At 39.2% G+C, this 22,711-nt stretch overlaps 1 protein-coding gene across 2 annotated transcripts in view; it reads right to left on the reverse strand.

Moving 5' to 3' along the window:
- NET1 (neuroepithelial cell transforming 1) overlaps positions 1-20,032 on the reverse strand; it is a 31,682-nt gene extending 11,650 nt beyond the window's left edge. Inside the window, exons 1-3 of one of the 2 annotated variants that reach the window (XM_053572717.1) lie at positions 19,760-20,032; positions 13,459-13,525; positions 9,069-9,128 (exon numbers count right to left, since the gene is read on the reverse strand). In XM_053572717.1, the coding sequence (XP_053428692.1) occupies positions 9,069-9,128; positions 13,459-13,525; positions 19,760-19,893 (261 nt within the window). In that variant the 5' untranslated portion in view covers positions 19,894-20,032. Of the gene's footprint in view, positions 1-14; positions 231-9,068; positions 9,129-13,458; positions 13,526-19,759 lie in introns of those variants that run through there. The other variant, XM_053572715.1, reaches the window with a different exon arrangement.
- Positions 20,033-22,711: the final 2,679 nt, after the last annotated feature.

The raw sequence follows: 22,711 nt of genomic DNA on the forward strand, positions 1-22,711 counted from the left end.
CCAGCGCCCCTCACCTCCTGCTCTCGGAAGGACTGGTTACTGACGTCCAGCACCCGGATGGTCCTCTTGATGGGCAGCAGGCCGCCCACCTCGTCGTGCGCCACCATGCTCGTTCCCCGCACCGAGTCAGCCCCGCAGCCGGGCCCCGCACAGGCACGCGCGCTCGGCCGGCCCCGGCAGCCGCGAGCCCATGCCGCCGCCCCGCCGGCTGCCCCGATCGCTTCTGCCGGCCGCGGGCAGCGCGCGCGGACTCCAGCGCGCGGGGGCGGGGCGCGACGCCCACGTGACCCCCTGACTGACAGCTCAGCACACCTAGGCGGCTCAGCTTTCCCAGAGCAGGAGAAAGCTTTTTATCAAAGTTTGAAATTGCTACAGTAAGAAGACAGGGAGGAAGCTGGGTTAACGCAAGGCAGAAACTTCTCTTCCTGACTTAATAATCAAGTCTCCCATCAGGTTATGGGTAAAGTATAATTGGGCTTCTTCAGCTTTTAACGTTCAGAAGTTGTTAGATTTAGAAGGCAGATATTTTTCTGTATTAAAAACTTGATATATGATAAAGACAACATAAATACACATAAGGCCGTTTCTGTTCTAAACATGCATAACAGGGTCCCTCCCTAAACTGAACTAGCTGACCTTGATAAAGAGTCCTACGAGGGTCAAAGACCTACTTTAAAAGCCTTGCATGAAGTGAGGTGAAGAAATGAGGTAAAGAAAAGAGGCTCACAGAGGGGAAGGGATTGGCCTAAAGCTACGCACAGGGACAGTCTCTAAATTTCTGGCCTAAATCCTCATTTGGTAGGCTTGCTGTGGAGCAGTTTCTTTCTTTCTTTTAAACACAAAGTTATGTACTCTATTCTGAATGTTAAGAATTTTTAACTATGTTACCATGATATGATGCTTATAATTTACAAAAATATTTCTTAGGATTTATGGGGCTCAGAAATTATGTAAAAGGCAGTATTTTAGATACTTCGGTGATTAAAAAAAAGTTTCCTATCTACTCCTAAAGTGCTAATAGTGTAAAGGTAGCCACATGACGAGATTACTTGATATGAGACAGCTTTTGCAAATTCCAAAATTAGCTGTGTGGCTAGTACTTTTAGACATCTTCCAAGGTCAGAAATGGCTGGGAAAGACGCTAGGGAAGAGGCTGTAAGATATTAAGTCAGTGGGGCCTTGAATGTCCTGCTGTTTTTCATAGGTTTGAGTGAGAGGAAAGCGTAAGCAGGACGAAGGAGCAAACCCACACTGAGAGTCAGGGATGAGGACAAAGACAGAGCAGAGGGCTTTACTGAGCAGGTGAGAGAGAGGAGCGCTATGTTGTGATGAGATACAAGTGGTTGGTGCTTCCAGTGGTTGACTGGAAAAAATGCAGAAATCACAATCAGGTGTCCAGAACTTTGCCTAAGGTGGGGGGGGTCGGGGGCAGGTAAGAAGGAAGAGGATGCACAGCGAATGCAAGAAATCAAAGACGGCTAAGATTTCAAAATGGGGGATGGGGTAAAGAAATAAGAAGGAGCAAGTTTAGAAAGAAAACCTTAAGTTTCTTTTTAGATACACCTAGTCTGAGGTGGTGGAAGAACTTGCACACAAAAATATTCAGCTAGTAGTTGGACATGTTGGACAGGACTTGGATAAAAGATTGGAGGGTAGATTCAGACAGAGAATCTAGAATGAACATGATGCCTGGGAGAAAAAAATCTAGACAAAGAGAACACTAGTCCAACAATCTAACTTTGGAGGAATGCCAAAGAATGAGAATTTGTCAGAAGGAAAAAAAACAAAGCAAGAAGCCAAGGGAAGAAAAAAATGTTAATTACAGCATGGAGGTGAAAAGGTGGGGAAGAAAAGATGCCTAGATTTAATGATTACAAGTTTAGTGAGGATCTCAATTGTGCTAGTTCAGTGGAGTAAAGACAGAGGTAAATTATAAGGGTTGAAGAGGGAATTAGAGAATAAACAGTGGACACAGACTATATTGACAAATGATCTACAAAAGATAACTAAGGTGGCAGGACAGTGCTCCTTTTCCCAGGGAGGACCACTGCTGTCCTTCCAAAGGTGCATGTTCAGCTGGCACTCAGAGCATCCTGAGAATTCATGAAATGCCCCCCAAACCAGAAGGCTGCAGAGGGCCTCTGAGGTCACCAACCTGTCCTCCTCAGTTTTCTCAGGAGGAAACTGAAGGACGCGGTGAAAACAAGACAGGAAATTTAAGGTCTTACTCGGTGACAGAGCTGTATGCATGTTGTCTTACTTAAGCAACTCTACCAAGTACTTATCACCATTTTAAAGGTGGAGGAACCTGAGACTTTAAGAAACTCGTCCAAAGGAGCCTGGCCAATCAGCGGCTAGACAGACTACAATCTGGTCTGCTCAGCAGCTGTCCAGGACATCTTCCAGATAAGACAAAGCGTGTAGTGTGTGTACACATACTGAGTGCTCAGTAAGTGTTACTAATAGCAGAGTTAGCTTTAAAACCTAAGTTACCTGAGCTGAGGCTGGTAACGTTCACTAAATAATTGTCAACATTCTATAGAGAAGGAACCATAAAAAATGTTGAAAGATCAGCTGCCTTAAAGCCTTTTATAACAAGGCATAGGATAGGTAAAAAGAGTGTAAAATAGTTATATACTTACAATTTAGAAGAGTTTCAGTTGATAGTATTTTAATTATGTAATTTATAACAATTATTTATATAACTTTCTACAAATGGTGTAACTCAGGCACAGAGCAGGGAAGTATCTTTTGTCTATGTAGAAAAATCTAGAATTTGTAAACTGAAAAACTTAACTAAGTTATCTAAAAACAATGACACAGCTTTGTAAAAGTATCAAGCTCTTGATAAAATTACTGGTTTGCAAATACCAGGTTAAGTGACAGCCTCTGTTCTGCTTGTATGGAGCCTTTGACCTTACCTTTCCTAAAATATGAATTAGGTAAGGAGAAAGATAACATTGTTCCCTTCTTTTTTTGTATAGAAAAAAAGACTTCAGTTACTTCCTTTCTCTAATGATTACAAGTTTAGTGTAATCCCCCTTTAATATGAAAAACTATTTGGAATTTAGAAATAAATTAGAGCTCAAGAATAATCATTACTTTTTTGGCCTAGGGATTGTTTTTATTTACTTTTACCTTGAACAATAACAAGCTTTGGCAATTAGGCTAGAAAAGTCATTATTATGGGCAAAAAGAAAAAAAAAAAGAAAAACTAAGTTCTCTGCTGCCCTCTACACGGGATATTGTGAAATGCAATTGTCAAACTTTTTGTCAACTTTGTATTTATGCTTGTAGTCATATTATATCTATGTAAACACATTTTTAATTTGTAGAAAAATGTAGATGACAGTAAAATTTGTACATTTGGACCTTGTAAAGCCTTCATGTTTTATATTATCAAACTAAACATATATTTAAAAATACTACCAGTGTACAAAAAAGATTCCATAATTCACAAGAAAGATTTTAAGGACAAGAAAGCTATATACCATTTTAAAACTCTACAGTTCAAGCTTACAAACGTATACTATAAATCTCACTAAAGACAGGTTAGTTAAAAATAAAATCTAAAATCTTACTTGAAAAAGGAAGCATTGGTTGAAAAATGGAACTTTCGAGAAACCAGTTTCAAAATACCCAGTAATAAGTTAAGAACAGAAGTTACGATTGAACTAGATGAGTATGAAATAAATTAGTAATGAAATTATATGTATATTTCAGATTTTAAAAATCATGTGGTTTAAAAATATGAATGTCTCTTCATTAAGAAACTTCACTAAGAATTTGGCATTATAACCTAATTGTTTGTACCCTCACATTAATCTAAAATAAAAAACAAAAAGAATTTGGTTTGAGAAAAGATGATTAATTCAGATCAATTAAATAATGTTAGAAAGACTGTAAACAAAGTAGTCCAACAGGCTAAGAAGTTTGGTATTATCAAAACGATGGCTCTTTTATACAATACAAACAGCAAATGACATCAGTGCTGTTAGTGGTGACTTATCTCACACATACAAGACATAGAAGACAACAGGTGATCTGTACAGTGTAAGAACACACATGCTCTGTAACAAGATGCCAGCTGGGATTCCTCCCATGTTTCCCTGGCCACCTTCTTCAGCGCAGGCTCCAAACTGAAGACAACAATGCTGTGCCCAATTTCTATTCTCTCAGCCCGCAAAGACTCTGCCATTGCTAGAGGAACCAGGTGCCTGTGGGTGTGACCTCATAGCTTCTTGTCTTCCACCCTGGGCTTATCCAATGCTGTTGTGTGCCACAACTCATGACAGACCACCTGTCAGCGAGTCCTTGTTTCAGGTCTGATTTCTGGAGGGAACCTAGGCTAAGACAGTGACACTGACATTGCTCCTGGGTATCAGAAACAGCCTGGGGCTTTGTTCATCTTGGGAACACGACACACGTTATGAAGCTGAAAGGGCTATCTTGGCTTATTCCTCTCCATAAACATACAAGGAAATTTACTGCACTTAGAAAATGAAAAACAGCAAGAATCATGAATTCCATTTGAAACTATTATAAGAAAACAGAAAATGTGAAGTAGAGTAAGGTCCTTATAGTGTAAATTAAGAAAATTATAGAAGCTATGAACGAACATAAAACTCAGAAATTAGGTGAGTAGAAAAAGGAAGATTTGAAATGAGAGGTGGCAGACTAAAAAGAATTAAAAGTAAAAGAAAAATTATTTCAGAATGAAAAATACATGATTAATGGATTAAGAGGAAAAGAAGAATGACTTTAAAAATAAAAAAAGATATAAACAGATAAAATTTTGAGAGAAAGTGATAGAGAAGATTAAAAGAAGATCCAACCTACAGAGGCTACCGAGGGAGAAACGACAAATACCCAAAACGACAATTCAAGGAAAAGTATTCCAAAAACAAAAGATGATCCAAACTATGCATTTATTATGACTTTTCTACAGAGACACTTTATGGCCGAACACAAGTAAAATTAATATATGCAAGGAAAGCAACCATGAGCCCTGGGTTTCACATCTATCCAAACTGACCTTCAGCATGAAAGGCTGTGAACAAACTACTAAGTGCCTGGGGAATGTCATGAACACTGCCTGAGGATGGACTTGGCTCCAGAGCAGGGGGCAGCCAGCTTTCTCTGTGAAGGGCCAGAGTCAGTATTTTTGGCTTGACAGTCCTGTGGTCCCTGCCACAACTGCTCAGTACTGCTGCCACAGAGTTCAGAAAGGCAGGCGTGAAGCACATGGGGACACAGGGGCAGCCAGATATTGCCTGCGGCCTGCAGCTTGCTGAGCCCTGTGCTATAGAGTGAGCTTCAGAAAACCAAACAACTAGAAAGGACTCACCATCAGGACTGGTGCTGAGCATTAAATATGTGTTTACCCATAGAACTCAGACTAGCTGATGGTATCAGGGTACCAGTATCACATCCCTAATGTACATCCCTAACAGCTAAATGCTCTGACTTGTAGATATAACAAAGCTATTTTAAAAAATGTTAAAAAGAGGGTGGTGCTTGTGGTTCAAAGGAGTAGGGCGCCAGTCCCATATGCTGGAGGTGGCCAGTTCAAACCCAGCCCCAGCCAAAAACTATAAAAAAAAAAAAAAAACGTTAAGAAGAATGGTGAGCATATATGAAGAATGAAAAAGCTCACATAACGTCTTAAATACGTGAATCAAGAGTTAAGAGATACTACTTTAAATCAGGGAGAGGGACGGGTAGAGAAGTGCTAGTTAACTGAAATAATGCTCACAGGAACGAACTAATTTACAATAGCCAAAGGAAGGAATTAAAGGTATTATAACAAAGGTATCAGTACAAAGATAACTATTAGAACAAAAAGACAAACCTTCCTAAAAATCAAAAGCTAAACCAAATCAAAAAACAAACTCACAAACAAAACATAGTGAAAGACAGCAATGTACGGTTTAGCCAAAAAGAGTAGGATTATATGTAAGAAAAAAATGCAATTGCTTTAATATTTTAAAAGCAGAAGAATAGCCATAAAATTAAAATGAACAGATTTCATCTAAAATAAAGATGGAGTACAGTAGAAGAGCCATACAGAGAGATATAAGAATCTTTTGTACAATTGACTTTGAAATTCTACATAATTTTATTAAATAATTCTAAGATAAAATTACATTTAAAGTACCAATACTTAAAAATTGAAAATAAAAACACATGAGCTGTTTGGCACAATTGTATAAAAAGGAACTAGTCTAATAACTTAAAAACAGTAATCTGACTGTACATCCCTAGTAAGTTATAACCTATAGGTAAAAACAAGCTGAAAAATATAAGAAAACATAACATAATTAGCCCACTGCTGCCTTGAACTATAGGATCTATCAAGTACGTACTCAGGTCAGTGTTCCCAGAAGCTTGGAGTTTGGGTAGGGTTGAAAGAGCTCTAGATGGTGAAACTAATGAGATCACATAAAAACACTATAGATTTGAATTTGAAATTTCAATTTAAATCTGTATTTTATTATTTAAAATTATATTTATTTCCTAGCTCTGCTCGTGAAAAAGGGCTACCAACAACGAGTAATCCAGGAGAAAGGAGTGTTTCTAATGCCTAGATTTCAGCCTCTATGATCCTGTAAAGAAACCAGTTTTTCTTTAGAAATGACTGATTTCAGGTATGGAGCAGAAGAAAATGTAAAAGTGAGCCTGAAATAACTTGTCATCCGGGAAGGCAAAGAGACGACTAACCCCCTCGAAGTGAGGTGAAGGTCATGTCAAAAGGACGCAGAAACCATCCTGAAGCAGCACCCACTTGCTAAAGACGGGCAGGTTAAACATCAGTGAGAGTATGACTGGAGTGGGTCACAGCGAAACAAATGTGTTCATACCCATGAGTGTCCAATAATAGTCACTTTCAGAGAATCCTAATGAATAAAACTATTTTTGAAAACTGATGAAGGAAAAGAATCAAACACTTGTCCTGCTTTTATTATAAGTCAGTACCTCAGAGTAACCAGATAGCTGATGAGGGGAATTCTCTATACAGAAGTATTCCAGTTAATAAACAGGTGACTTTGTTATCTCCAATAAGAAAATGGATCTAGACATCATTTGTCACCAAAAGACATTATATACATTCTGAGATATGACCTAAACAAACTGGTTCAGGCCTCTAGATCTAACTACCAACTTGTCAGAGACACATGGAACACAGGGACATAGTGAGTGACACCGTGGGGATGCTGTCATGGACACTCAGGCCATGAAAAGCTCTACAGGAAGATCCTGTACCACATAGTTTCTTCAATGAGAAAAAACTAAAGGGGAAATCTATAGATTAAAAGAATTTAAGACATATAATTAATCACAATGTATGAATATTACTTGGATTCTCCAATTCAAACAGACAAAATGAACAAAACCCCAAAACATACAAGACAATCAAGAAAATGTATGAATACTGAATTTGGAATTAAGGAATTATTTCAGTTTTTGTCTGGTTTTGTGAAAAATGGCATTTTATTTAAGAAAAGAGTTCTTTAATGTGATGAAGGTAATAGATAATGAAATGGTTATGAAATGATACAGAGTTTAGGATTTGCTGCAAAATAAGACAGAAGGTGTGGCTGGATAAAGAAGTAGACTGATCTCATGATATACTACCTATAACTGGTAAAGTTCAATTAAAGAAAAGGGGGATTTTCTTTAAGTAGATTTGACCATGTAATTTATTGTGGCAAACTATAAACAGTCTTATTTCTGTATATGATTTGAAGTATACCTAAAAATACAGCGTTGCCATTGCATACATTTTTCTTTTCTTTGAAATACAAGATACTTTTAATGTACCTGAAACTGTTATGCAAAATACCTTAAAACACATAATTCTTCTATAGAGACATTATATACTAAAAATAAGAAAAACCCTGGTTTGCAGGATTGCTAAAATGTTCATGGGCATATTATAAAAATTTAACCTTTAGATTTTTTTTGAGATAGGGTCTGGCTCTGTTACCCAGGCTGGAGTGCAGTGGCTCAATCATAGGTCACTGCAGCTTCAACCTCCTAGGCTTAAACCATCCTCTCATCTCAGCCTCCTGAGTAGCTGGGACTACAGATGTGCATCACCATGCCTGGTTAATTTTTTTATTTTTAATTTTTTGTAGAGATGGGGTCTTGCTTTGTTGCCAGCCTGGTCTCAAATCCCTAGCCTCAAGAAATCCTCCTGCCTCTACGTCCCAAAGTGCTGAGATTATAGGTGTGAACCACAACTCCCAGCCTTAGAAAACTTTTTGTTGTTGTTGTTGCAGTTTGGCCGGGGCTGGTTTTGAACCTGAGCCACGCCACCCCTTTAGAAAACATTTTAAAAAGGAAATTGCAGCTGCTGCCGCTGTTATAATGTCAAACATTTTTTGAAAATGTACAAATTTTTTATCATAATCGTAAAGAAAGACTCCCTCAACCCAAGATGCTTTGGTAAAATTTTCCAACTGACAAAAATGGAGCAAGTACTTCCAAAGATAACCAGGTTTTTGAACTGAAGTGCAATTTTATATAAAAGATTAAGCAAACATTTTTGTGTGTGCGTCAAGTGTTAGTTTATCATAGGTGACACATTTGAAGCCAAGTTGGCACATCTGACTTGTAGACAAGGTGGCTTACATGGTTGTTTTGTTTACTTTAAAAAAAAAATTGAATCAACATTTAAAATTCAGGCAATTTCATATAAAAACCCAGACTTTGACAGTCCTACATGGAATGACAGGTTGGCCCACACTTCTTCCTTCAGCAGGCCTGTGCTTTCCTGTTCACCACCTCCGCCCGTGCATAGTTTAAGGGCCAGTCTCCTTAGGCATCTGTGTCTGTAGATGACAACTTATAGCCTAGCACTGTTTTAAGAGTGTTTTCCTCTCATTCTCAACAGAGAAGTAGAATAGCAAAAAAGAGGGTGTCTATGAGCCAATATTACTCACTTCTATAATGAAAAAACACAAAAATATCTCCCTAAAGCCCGAATTCATTATTCTTATAGCACAGACACAAATGCTATCTGCAGCTTTTAAAGTGCTTTTCTTCAACAGGACAGTAAAACTTACCTTCAGATCAAGGCTGCTAAGGCTTACAACATCATCATCCTTCTCTCTTCGTTTTCTTTTCTGTAAGAAAGAAAGATTTAATTTTCATATAGAAGGAATTCATGTTACCCCATTAAACAGAAACTCCGTACAGCTAAAAAAAAACCACTTTTAAGAAGTCAAGCTTTGGCTATAGTCACAAGGCAATTATTCTGGTGCATGCTCATAAATCACATGCACTTCTTAAATGGCCCCCAAGTCCTCTCTTCACTGTAAAGTGATGCCACCCTATCAAAAAACTTTCACATAAAGTTTTCAGAATGGAACTCTTATGTAAGAAAGTCAATACTTAAAAAAACACATTATTTATCCTATGGAGGATCCTTCACTAGAAAAAGAGATATCCTTTCTCGTTGCCTGAGGGAGAAGTTATTAACTGGAAGATGGACAGCCCTGGTCCTGGAGTACTTTGCAGTAATCATTCATCACCTTCATTCAGCCATGAAGGCTGGCAGTGGCAAACTGTGTACACAGCTAACATTTTTGGTTTGTAATCAATATTGAATAAGTACCTGTAAGTAACAGTCATTTTCCCACATCTCAAAATAACTTTTCCAATTACTTGTGACATAGTCTAGCTCTTGCGAATTCTTGTGTGACCAGCCAGCATTCCCTTCCATCACCTGCCGCACAGGGAGGAGGAACTGCTAGGAAGTGAATCGAAACCCAGCAGGAGAGGGACAGCAGAGGAAAGAAAAGGCAAAGCTCAGCAAAGGGGGACGCAATGGATCCAGGAGGCCTCAGAGCCTCCCATGAGAACCGTGCAGGAGGCTCTGTGCCATCGGGAAAGCGGCGTGAACCAAGCCTCCAGGTACAAGTTGTGGGCAACTAAATTCAGAGCAAATAAACAGAAAATTCTGAAATTCAAGTCCTACGTGCAATCACTCTGAGAAAGAAGAGAAAAAGGGATGGAATACTATCCCCTAGCAAACGAAGGCACACCGGGGTACATCTTCAAAGAAGCAGGACAAAACCACAAAAGACCATTTCACATTGAGCTAAAAGACAGTCAGACATGTAAGACATGAAGAATATAAATCAGAATTGAGAAAAAATAAAAAAAGAGGTGACAGAACTCAGGAAATCTTTACTGATCCCGCCTGCTAGACGATAGACAAGTGTGACGAATGTGATTCCAGTTCCGAAAGTCAACCAACCAAAAATCTCACAGGTGGGCATCCACCTGTGAGCAAGTGTGCTGGCTAATGAGCGAAACACAGAGGGACACAGCGGTGTGGCTGACAGGGGAGAGAGGAGGCTGGGGATGGACTTACATGGAGGCGAGGGAGGAGCAAACCGAAAGAGACTGTACTGAGGGAGAGGCACATGTGCGACCACTTACGCATTCAAACGAAATTGTAAACGTGTACGTATAAAGAAATTTAACAGGATTTGAAACATTCTACCATAATTTCTTTTAAATATTTTAAAGGTATGTGTTTCATTTTTAGCTCTTTAATCCACCTGGAATTTACTTCTGTAATGTACATGGCATGAAGCAGGACAGCCAATTGCCCCACTCCTAAGATCATTGATTGAAAGGCGTTTATCACGCTGGTGACCCACTAAGTCCTAGTAGCTATGAGTAGGCGAGTTTCTGGGTTCTCTATTTTGTTCCACTGATCTATTTGTTACCCATTTATCCCTATGCTCATACCACACTGTGTCTGGATAGCGAGTACAGTAGGTCATAAGCTTCCTGCCTTGCACATGGCTTCTCTGGTTTCAGGCCTTCAACTCTTCCACGTGAATTGTGCACTAAATTTATGGAGTAATTTACAAAGAACTGACATTTTTATGATATTCTTTCCTTGCACAAATATAAAATATCTCTAATTATCATATGTTCTTCATTAATATTTTCCAATTTTCCCCATAAAGGAGGGGTCTCACTCATTTTGTAACAGATTTATTCCTAGTTTAAAAAAAATTATTCCTATTTTGGTAGAAGGATCTTTAAAATTACATTTTATTGGGCGGCGTCTGTGGCTCAGTGAGTAGGGGGCCGGCCCCATATGCCGAGGGTGGTGGGTTCAAACCCAGCCCCGGCCAAACTGCAACAATAACAAAAAAATAGCCAGGCGTTGTGGCGGGCGCCTGTAGTCCCAGCTACTTGGGAGGCTGAGGCAAGAGAATCGCGTAAGCCCAAGAGTTAGAGGTTGCTGTGAGCCGTGTGACGCCACGGCACTCTACCCGAGGGCGGTACAGTGAGACTCTGTCTCTACAAAAAAAAAAAAAAAAAAAAAAAAAAAAAATTACATTTTATTGTTTATTACGACTATATATACATTCTACTGATTTCTTTTTATGATTACAGCCAGTAACCTCTCATTAGTTCGATATCCGGAATTAATACTCTCTTGGATATTTCTGTGTAGACAACCACAGTAGGTAATGAAAGCAGGAGTGCCAGCGTCTTCCTTTCTAATCCGTCCCCCTATTTTGTTCTGTCTTACTGTCTTGGCTTATGGTGTTGCTAAACAGACTCCACAATGGCTGTTTTCCAAGTCTGATGGAGTATCTCTAACACTCACCATTACAAGTGCTCTTTCTTTAGGTCCCAGGCCTACTCTTGGTTTGCTGAATTAATCATGATTGGGTATTGATTTAATTTTTTCCCACTGTTAACCTTTCTTTCTGTTTTTGGTTTACTCTATTGCTCTTTGTATAATTCTAGAATTAGAGGCTTAATTCGTTAATTTTTATTTTTTCTCAAACTATATACTTATAAATCACCCTCTAAGTAATTTTGTACTTCTTAACAATATTCCAAAAGTTTTGATAAATAAACCATGAGATACTTCTTTCATCATGAAGACTTCTACTAAAGTGTCTCCCCAAGTGGAATGCAACCATCCGAGAAGGTAAGCAAAATATTGTTCCTGGAGTATAGGAGGAACATACTGGAACTTCTTTTTTATATATTTTAAATAAATATACAGTTGATAATTTCATCACTTATAGGGTTAAAAACAATAATGATCTAATCAGACTCAGTAAGAAGTCAGCACCAAACTCTGAAATTGTCATGGCTCTTTGAAATAAAGATCTCTGCTCACCGGCATTAACACTAAGCGGATTCAATTAGCTCATAATGCCAGTATATATACACTTATAAGTTATAGTAGGAGTACAAGTTCAAAATATTTTTGCTGAAAGGTTTCTATAATCAAAAGTTTGGAGACCTTTTTTTTTTTTTGAGATAGAGTCTCAAGCTGTCACCCTAGGTAGAGTGCCATGGAGTCATAGCTCACAGTAACCTAAAACTCTTGGGCTTAAGTGATTCTCTTGCCTCAGCCTCACAAGTAGCTGGGACTACAGGCGCCCACCCCAATGCCAGGCTATTTTTTGGTTGTAGTTGTCATAGTTGTTTGGTGGGCCCAGGCTGGATTCGAGCCTGTCAGCTCCGGTGTCTGTGGCCGGCGCCCTAGCTGCTTGAGCTACAGGCACCAAGCCTGGAGACCTTTCTATACTCAACATTTTCTGGTTAAATTTAGGCTCATCTATCTGTGGTGACGGGGATCAAGACAGGAAATGTTTTAAAGGAGAAATGCAGAACCTCATGAGAATCACAAGACTCTTAGTAAGAATGCTTTACTGGCCAGATACTATAGATAATGGGTATAACTGTATAGAAACATCAAATAAGAATGCCCAATAGAAATACATATTTATAACAAAAGAACAGAATACAAATTGAGTATGTATTGTTGAAACCCTCCATAACATCAAAACATGTATACAATATTTGAGAAACTAGAAACAGAATCATTTTTGCTACTTCTCCTATAAAAAAACCGTAAGAATATTTGTATATAATTTACTTATGAATAAGTACAAAAAGAATCAATTTTCCATTGTCATTTCACACAAAATTAAATACTTTGTAGTCTTGGTCTAAAAATAATGAAACAGTTCCTGTATTTTGAGATGATTAATAACAAAATAATTCACTCATTACATATATATTATCTGCAATCAGCATTTTTATATTTTCCCCCAAAGAAAAAGCTGTTTGAGAAGATACATAAAAATGACTTCATGTTTCACAATACATACTCTTAAATTTAACATGGATAAGATTAAGAGAAAGGATTCTAGAGTTAAAGATTAATAGACATGATTACTTTGGAAAATATGTTTTATATTTATTTGAAATAAAAATTTGTTACAGCTTGTTAGCAAAAACAGACTAAATAAGGCTGTCAAGGATGGCTCCAGAAATTCTGTTCCTTGAGATATTCAGAAGTACAGACCATTGAGTTGTACCCTCAGACTGAAGATAACCCAGGAATTAATTCAATTAATTCTATCTAAAACCTTGAAATAAAAACCTCAGTTATCTACTTACCAAAGTGAAGTCCCAGTGGGGGCCAGGTGTTAAAAAAGTGAAGGAGCTACCTCTTCGAAGGGAGTATCTGTTAACAGAAAATCCAAAGAAACAGAGAATATCTTTTGTATAATAAAGCACTAGACCAGGGGTGTCCAAACCATTTTCTTTTCTGATGAACAGCAAGAATTGCCTTGGGCCACACATTAAACACACAAAACACTAACAAAAGCTCATGAGCAAAAAAAAAAAAAAAAAAAATTTGTGCACACTCTTTTTTTTCTTTTTGCAGTTTTTGGCCGGGGCTGGGTTTGAACCAGCCACCTCTGGCATATGGGGCTGGCGCCCTACTCCTTTGAGCCACAGGCGCCACTCTGTGCACACTTTTTGTGATATCTGACACCACAGATTAGTGAAACAGGCTTCAGATCTTCTGCACACTGTGGGATGCAGGTTGGACACCCCTGCACTAAATGGATAAAAAGCTATCTTTTCTTAGGTTCAATACTGTTTAAAGCTTGTTTTGTCACTCAATCTTAGAAATAAGAGAGATGGTATGCAAAATGAAGCAAAACAAAAACAGGCTATAGATTCCAGTCATTTTCCAAATCTTTGTAGTGAAAGAGCCTCTTTAAAATTAGTGAACAGATTATTTTAAGAAAGAACTCACCAAATAGAGTTAATGTTAGGTACATGCTTCAATAACATGAAATCTATTAATATACTGCATTAACAGTTAAATAAAAAATAAAAATAAATTTCCTTTGCAGGTACAAAAAATTTAACACTCTTGCCTAGTATTAAAAAAAAGAATAATTTTAACAAACAAAACCTACATGCACACTTACATATTATGTAAAATTCTTCTCATTTTTAAAAGTTATAATTTAATGAAAAGTCTGAATAACTACATTTGAAACAAAGTTCTCAAGTAAGATTGAAATTAGACTAGAATTTTTCTCTTTACCATGAAGTAACAGTAACAGATGTTCCTTTTGTGTTTTCTTTCTTTTCCTTGTACAGGGAAACATGATGAAACAGATGCTGGGAGACATTAAGGTATTTAGAAATTAGAAATAGATGCAGAGAGATCTTAAGGCCCTGAAAGCAAATATTTCCTAAGTAATTATTTGGGAAAGATCAAAATGCAAGACTCATTCTCATGGAACTTCAAAGTTTTTTTTGAGGTCCTCTTTAGTTAAGCAAAAGAACTTAAGGAACTGATTACCTCATCCTCTTTATCACTACAGAAAAGTCACCCGACAATACAGAAAATGATTTTTTTCGATAAAATTCTGGAATAAGGTATGTCATGTGAAATAAATCATAATTCATACCCTGAAATACGTGGGTATACTACTGTGAACAAATGGTAAAAGATTGTAAGGAAGACAGGCCCTCAAGCCCCGTGAGAACACTGACCACACTTCAACAACTTGCCTAGGAAAGTGCTAGTGCATACTCCATGTTTGAAAAGAGCCTTAGTGAGCACTGGGTTGAGAAGCAGCCATGACAATCTCTCAGAAGATTATTTTTAACTGAACACAAACATATATTGCAAAATGGTATTGACAGTGGCACTTAAAATATTCAGTGAACATTATCTTTCAAGTATAAGACAAATATTAAAGAATTACAAAGCCAAAGCTATTAATTTCTCTTCTCCCTAGAAATGGCCATACTGACCTCAGAATGAATTTCATGTCTGAAAGCTGGAAAGAAAAATAGCTCTTAGGAATCTTAAAAAGGTTAACAAACTGGAAAAAGATTTCCAATTGGATGGCAAAATTCTTTCCAGCACTATCTAATCAGCTTTACAGTAATGCTATTTTCTCCCATTTCAATAACAAGCTCTGATTTATTTGGAATACCCATGGAAAAAAAGGAACCCAAAAAACAAACTGTGCCCAGAAAGTACATGAGACGGTGCCAACTTCCACAACTCCTGGAAAGACACACACTCATTTTTCATAGGGGTCAGACTCTAAATGTAATAGCTATTTTAAACCCTTGTGGGAAAAAAATTTTGATTTCATAAAACATTAAGATTATAAGTGGTCTTTCCAGAAGTTAGTTGCACAGGGCAACCTAAACAGGACTTTAAAGGATGACATGTAGGGCAGGAAAGGCAAGTCTTTCACCTCTTGAAATAACTATGGCATAAAATAAACAATGCATTGAGGAACTAGCTGGGTGTACCAAATAGTGTTTCTTTTTTAACACCATTGTGATTTTTTCCCTTGGTCTCTAATGTATCTCTTTTCATATCATTTGTGTTTTCAAACAATGCAAATTATTTTCACGCTGAACTAGTTTTAATCTAAACAAACATATTAGACTGGTAAAGCTGCTGTTCAAAAAGAGAATAGTTCTGTTAATTCATTCTTAAGCCAAATTAAGTTTTCAGAGTCTAATTCGTGTCACTCCCTCATCTCTATCACAGCAGATAAGGGCTGAACTGAAACGACAATGGAATTGATTAGACATTCATTCTGAAAATGAACACTTTCAAAAAATGTATTGAACAACATTAATACCAACAGAAAAAAAAAAAAAAAACCTCTTTTTTTGGGACAGGGTCTCACTATGTTGCCCTCAGTAGAGTGCTGTTAACATCTCAGCTCACAGCAACCTCAAACTGTTGGGCTTAAGTGATTCTCTTGCCTCAGCCTCCCAAGTAGTTGGGACTATAGGCACCCACCACGCCTGGCCATTTTTCAGTTGTAGCTGTCATTGTTATTTTGGCAAACCCACCAGCTCTGGTGTATGTGGCTAGTGCCCCCAGCAGGGAAAAAAATACTCTTAAAAACAGAATTTACCTTCAAGATGCTTTCATTACAAATTAATGTAGTAATAGTTGTCATTTACGGAGTGCCTACTATGTGACAAGCCACTGTACATATATTCTTATCCTGAAAACAATGTAAGTTATTGTTTCCAATTAAAAAGAAAAACAAACCACAGAAATATAAATATACTGGCTTACCATAAACACTAGGAAAATAACAATGAAATAAATTACAATGAAAATAACCAGAATGAGTCGGCAAAGTGATATTTTTAATAGGAATAGAGGAGATTTGCAAGAAATTACCATAGAGACACCCAAAATAAGACATGTATCATTGAACATTGGTCGGGATGCTGAAGATCTGTTAAGAACTGCTAGGCTCAGGAAGCTGCTCTCACATACCAGTACAGACAAATGCCTCAGCCTAACTACAAGCTACTATGTATAACTCATAAATAGCTACAATAAAAAATGCTAACATGTCAATGCCAAGAGCACCATAAATGCACAAAGAATGATACGGTTTATTCACTGTAGTTAACATCGGTTGGTTTTGGGGGTGTTGAACACTTAGTTTCTCAATTTCTTTGCAAATCAGGCCAAAAAAAAAAACAAAACCAATGAAAATTACTACAAAAGCAATCCATGGATTTGAGTGAAATCTCTGGTGGCAGACACTGCTGTTTTGAGAGTGTTCAGCAGCTCTGCTCTTAAGGAGTTGTCTGGAGGAAGTTGACAATTATGTGTCACCTGCCATACTGGGGCTTTCTGACCTGCGTGTGAGAGTCTTGACTGACACATATGCCAAAAGCATAGGGAACAAAAGCACAACTAGACACATAGGACCACATCAAACTAAGAAAAAAAAATCGTGCTTTGAAGATATCATAAAAGTAAAAAGGCAACCCACAGAATAAGAGAAAATATTTGCAAATCAAATTTCTGATAAGGAACTTGTATCCAGAACAAGAAACTCCCAGAACTCAATAATAAAGGCAAATAACCCACTTTAAAAATGGGCAAAAGATGGCCCAGCAAAAGTGACCACACATGACATGATTCCACTTGTATGAAATGTCCAGAACAGGGACACTCAGATACAGAAAGCAGATTAGGGGCTGGTGAATCGGAGGGAACACTGCTACAGGGTACGTGTTTTCTTTCTGAGGTGACGAAAATTTCTAAAATTGTGGTCAAACCACTGAAATGAGACACTTTAAATGGCTAAATTATACAGTATATGATTTTTTTTTTTAAAAAGAGATACTTTCATTTTCTTAGTTTTTTTGTCTTTCAAATTAGTTTATAGTGAGTTTAGCCTGTAAAGTTTTTCAGCATTTACATCTTTTTGCTTATGATGACTGCTTCTAATAGTGTGCTTAAGTAGTTTCCTGCCTCATTATTGATACTGCCTTGTCATATTTTATATATTCTTATAGATGAACTTACATCTTTTCTATTCTATTCCTATAATGGAATATAGTTTAATTCATTATGCCCTCCCTACTTTCTCTCCAGGGCTCTTCTAACTTCAACACTCACCTCATGCTTTTGTCACAAAATATCATTTCCTACCACACACAAAAAAATATGAATGTGGTGGGAAAGCTATCAAATTCCTACTTAGAACCCACCTCATTCCCCAGACTTATCTGTGCCTCCATCCCTCATACCTCGTTTCTCTACCTTTAATTTGAATTCTATCTTTTTCTATGTTCTTGGATCTCTGTTTAATCATTTCTTTTCTTTCCTGTCTCTTCAGCCTCTCCATTTCCTTGCTTGTTTCTCTCAGCACATCAAGTCTACCCCTTCTTGAGAGCCTGTCCCACAAACTTGTGTCCCCTTTCCTGCAGTAAAACCTCTTGAAAGTGCAGTGCACACACAACGTTTCCTAATATCCAGTTCCATTCAAATATTCATCATTTTTCATTTGGACTACTGCAGATTGATTTCCCACTGATCCATAATTGACCATTTAAGATTTTTAATTTGGTATACATAAATGGGCCCATAAGTCTCCTGAAATTTTATGTATGTGATTTTTTTGGAAAATAGCTTTCATAAGATTTAAAGAATGCCCTGATGCCCAAATTTTCCTCAAGAACTGACATTTTGGTATGAAAATACGATCATGTCACTGGTTTGTTTAGTCTTTCAGTATTTCCCCATCACCTTGAAGATAAGATCCAAACTCTGCCATGACATGCAAGGCCCCTTCACAATGTGGCTCTCATCTCTTTAGCAGTCTTCCTAAAGGAACACAGAATAAACTTAACACTGCCTTCATCTGATATCCTAAAATTCTATTTTCTCTTAACTAGTCTTTCCTGGTTCTATTTTTCAGTCTCAGAGATAACGACTTCTTTCTCATAGATGATAACAGGCACAGAGGTTTTAGAAAGGCCTATTTAGGTAAGGATTACCCTAAACTTCAAACCAAGTGAAAACGTCTAGCTCCCAGTAAGCACCTTACAATGGGTTTTGAAGGCATCGTTGATGAGGTGTTTCCCCATTTCCCAGGAAGAAACAGGCCAATCTAGGCCTAATTGTAATGTAAATTATGTAAAGGATTGTAGTTTATCTAAAACAATAATGTTAAACGGACAACAAGGATTACTGAAGAGATGGAGCAGATGTGGAATTATTATTCTTATAGATAAAAACTGGCAGATAACAGTTAACATTTATGGAGAGCCTTTGTGTACAGGCAAGCGCTTTGCACTCACTGTCTCACCGAACTTCACAGTGACCTTATATGAAGTGGGCATTGCTATAACACCCACTTAACAATCAAGGATATACTTACAAATGTGAAGGAACATCTCTCAACCTATACCTAGAACCTACAAACTCCGAGGTGAGAGTTTTCCAAGATGAGAAAGTGTTATCTTCAGCACTCTTCCAGACACAGCCTTCTGAAACCATAGCCTGAGCACCCCGCACAGACGCACAGAACGAATGTTAAGGACGCAGAGTGTGAAATGTGTTCATTAAAAAGCCAGTGAACACGCTCTTTGCTCTCCTTACACGGGAGGCTGGAACCCTGGGCTGTGTTCACCGGGCCACACTGGTGGTGTGTGGCCAGTGGGGGGGATTCTGGTCGCCAGAGAAAAACATTTCATGTAAACGCTGGCTTTCAGGCCACAAAGCGCGGCGCCTGCCTGCCTGCCTGCTCACGATTCCTCTTTCCCCCACACGCTGCCGGCTCCAGGACAGTTTCCAAACCAAGCCCAGAACCAGGAGGGTAGGAAACGCCACTGCGGAAGGGGGTCAGGAGCAAATTGTCAACAGGTCCGCCCTTGTCTGCAGGACCCGAGCCCGGCTCCAGGCCGAGCCCTCCGCCGTCCCACCTGCCCCCGGGCACTCACCTCCCGCGGACTCGCTCCGCCTACCGCCCCGGCGGACTCGCCTTCCCAGTCTCCCCCACGTTCCCCGGGCCCTGGCCCCTCCCCCACCGGCCTCCCCGGCCCCCAGTTCGCCCCCACGTCATCCTCTTCTCCCGGCCCCCCACTCGCCTCGCCCCGAGCTCACCTCCCGTCCGGCCCCGGCCCCGGCCCGGGGGTGTCGGCCGCAGGCCCCGCGCCGCCCTCCGTGCTCAGCCTAGAGGCCCGGCGGCTTCGCCTCCGCAGCCGGGGCTGCTTCTGGGCCGCCAGCTCGGGCTCCATGGCACGGAGGCGGAGGTGGGGCGGTGGCCGAGTGCCCAGGAGACCGGCAGGGACGGGCACGGTGCCCGCCAGCCCCTGCCAGGCAGAAAGCGCCTGTCAGCGGCGATCAGCCGCCGCCGTCATCCGGGGATTTGAAAATGGCGGCTGCGCAGCGATTAGCCAATCAGAGAGCGGGTAGCCGTTGCTTGGACACAGGGAGTCCCGCCCCTCTGTTGAGGTCTCGGCCACTGTACCTGTAGCGCAGGTGGACTGGAGCCTGGAAACCTGGAGTCGGGAAGATCTGCTTTAATTCTGACTCCATCTCTGCACCCGCACTTTCACCGTTTATGAGGACTTTCGTACAGGCGAAGGAAGATGGACTGAAAGCATTTTTGGTTCCTAGATCTTTCTTAGCATTTGGGGAGGAGAGAGGTTGAAAGCTATGACCTAAACTGAGCCTTGGTGATGGGCCATATGCACCCCAAATCATTGACTGTATATGGCTGATATGAGATTGAGGTGGGATAGGAAATCCCCCGAAACCCCTTACCCTTGCTTGAAAGAAGGAAGTAAAGTAGCTAAAATAAAAATTAAGGAACAAGAGTAGCCGCCAGTGTGGCCCCGCAATTATTGCCTGAGCCATTGTTCAGAGTAAAGTTGTTTTCCTACCCAGACTTGTGACCTGTGACTGCTGTAACTGTAAGTGCTGTAATGTTTTTTTGCTTCTGTAACAAACCGATGACAAAAGTCGAACGTCGGTTGCTTGCTTGCTTGCTTGCTGGCTGGACTGCACGTAGCCCCCTGACAATATAGATAATTTACCCTATATAAACCCTTCCCTTCTCATGGCCTGGGATGTTCCCTCTGTATCCATGTAGGGGGACAGTCAGTTGGCCAACCTAATAAAGACTCCTAAAATTGGTTTTAATTAATTGATGTCTCTGGTGGTCCTTTAAAGTCTCGCACTCTGTAGCAAGATATGTTGCTAATTCAAAGATTATGGAAGTGTGTTCTCCGTGAAGTCTAATGACCAAGCTTCCTGTCTTCCCAACAAGGAAGATACAGTCTCTTCTTTGCAAAATAGGATCTAGGGGATAGAGCAGGGGGGCCCAGAGTGGGTGAGGCCTGAAGCAGTGTGGGAGGGACTTGAGCACTCAGAACAGTAGTTGTTTGTCAACTGGTGTGAACATGAGTTAAATTTTTTTTTAATAACCAGTAAGGGCACACTGGCATGTACCAGCTGTACACGACTTAGGTTTTACAGGACAGAAGCTGGGGATGGGCAGTTCTTTTTTTCTGCCCTCCCCAACAATCTGTTTTGGAGACCTGAGTTCTTTCATCAAGACACCTGTTTTACAGAAGAATCAGAATTAGAAGAATGAAAAAGCACCCCGTCAATAATTAGGGATATTCAAATCAGAACCATGAGATACCTGTTCACGCCTACTTGGGTAACTATAATACTTTTTAAGTGGAAGATAGTAGATATTAAAACGATGGCAAACTTGGAACCCTTGGGCTTTGCTGGAGGGAATGTAAAATGCTGTAATCACTGTGGAAAACAGTTCAGTGGTTTTTCAAAAAATTACATGTAGAATTATTATATGACTGCAATTATATGCCTATGTGCATATATATCCAAAAGAATCGAAAATAGGTACTCAAGAAAATGTGTATAGCAATACTACTCACAATAGTCAACAAGTGGAAAAACCCAAATGTCCATCAATGAATGAAGAAATAAACAAATGTCATTATATACATAAAATGGAATAGCATCCAGCCATAAAAACAGAATATCATACTGATGCATGCTAAAATGTGGATGATCCTGGAAAACATTATGCTTAGTGAAAAAAGCCGGAGCCAGACATGAGTAGTCATGTTACGGGATTTCATTTAGATAAAATATCCTGAACAGAAACATTCATAGAGATGAAAAGTGGATTGGTGGTGTCCAGGAGCTACAGGAGAGAGGAAGGTAAATAGGGGGAGCGTAGAAGATTTTTAGGGCAGTGAAACTATTCTGTTGACACCGTGACTACAGTTTCCAAAATCCATAGTGTATACAGCAGGAAGAATGACTCCTAAGGTAAACTACACACTGTAGTTATAATGATGTGTCCACATTGACTTATCAATATTGGCTTATTGATGTATCAATGATAATATATCACTTTTGACTATCTGTTGTAGTAAATGTATTGCACTAATACAAGATGTTAATAATAGGGGAAACTACTGTGACGGGTATTTTGGGCAATGTGAAAATATATGAGAACTCTTTATATTCCCCTAAACTTTTTTGCAAACCTAAAACTACCCTAAAGTCTACTACTACTAATAATAAAAAAAGCACCCTTCATAATAAACTCTAAAAAAAATAATTAGAAGAATACTTTAAAGACATTGAACCTATGATCTTTCCTAAGCTGTGTATAAGAAAGCTACTTTTATGGTAAACTTACAAAGAAAAATTTTAGTTATCTTGGATGAGCAGAGAGGGTATATGGGCACAGTAGGGCAGAATATCAGTCTGTGTGTATGGGGGGGTGCTTCATTTATTGAATCTATATAGGGTCTATCATTTACTATATTGGTTTGCTTTGAGGTATTCCAACGAGGAAAACTCCAAAATTGGAATAATGTTAGCTTTTGGGTTTAGAGAAGAAAAATGTGTGACCAGAGAGAATGCTATCGGTACTAATCAGAAGAGATTCCTTTTTATGCCTGGGGTTTCTTACTTAGAGGCTTGAACGTCTAAAAGGCTTGATTGAATATGTTAGTAATGGGAGAGGAGAAGGGGAGGAGGGAAGGGTTTGGGGGCAGAGCAATGGGG

This window comes from Nycticebus coucang, chromosome 20 (genome assembly GCF_027406575.1).
Source record: "Nycticebus coucang isolate mNycCou1 chromosome 20, mNycCou1.pri, whole genome shotgun sequence".
NCBI classification, from domain to species: Eukaryota; Metazoa; Chordata; class Mammalia; order Primates; family Lorisidae; genus Nycticebus; species Nycticebus coucang.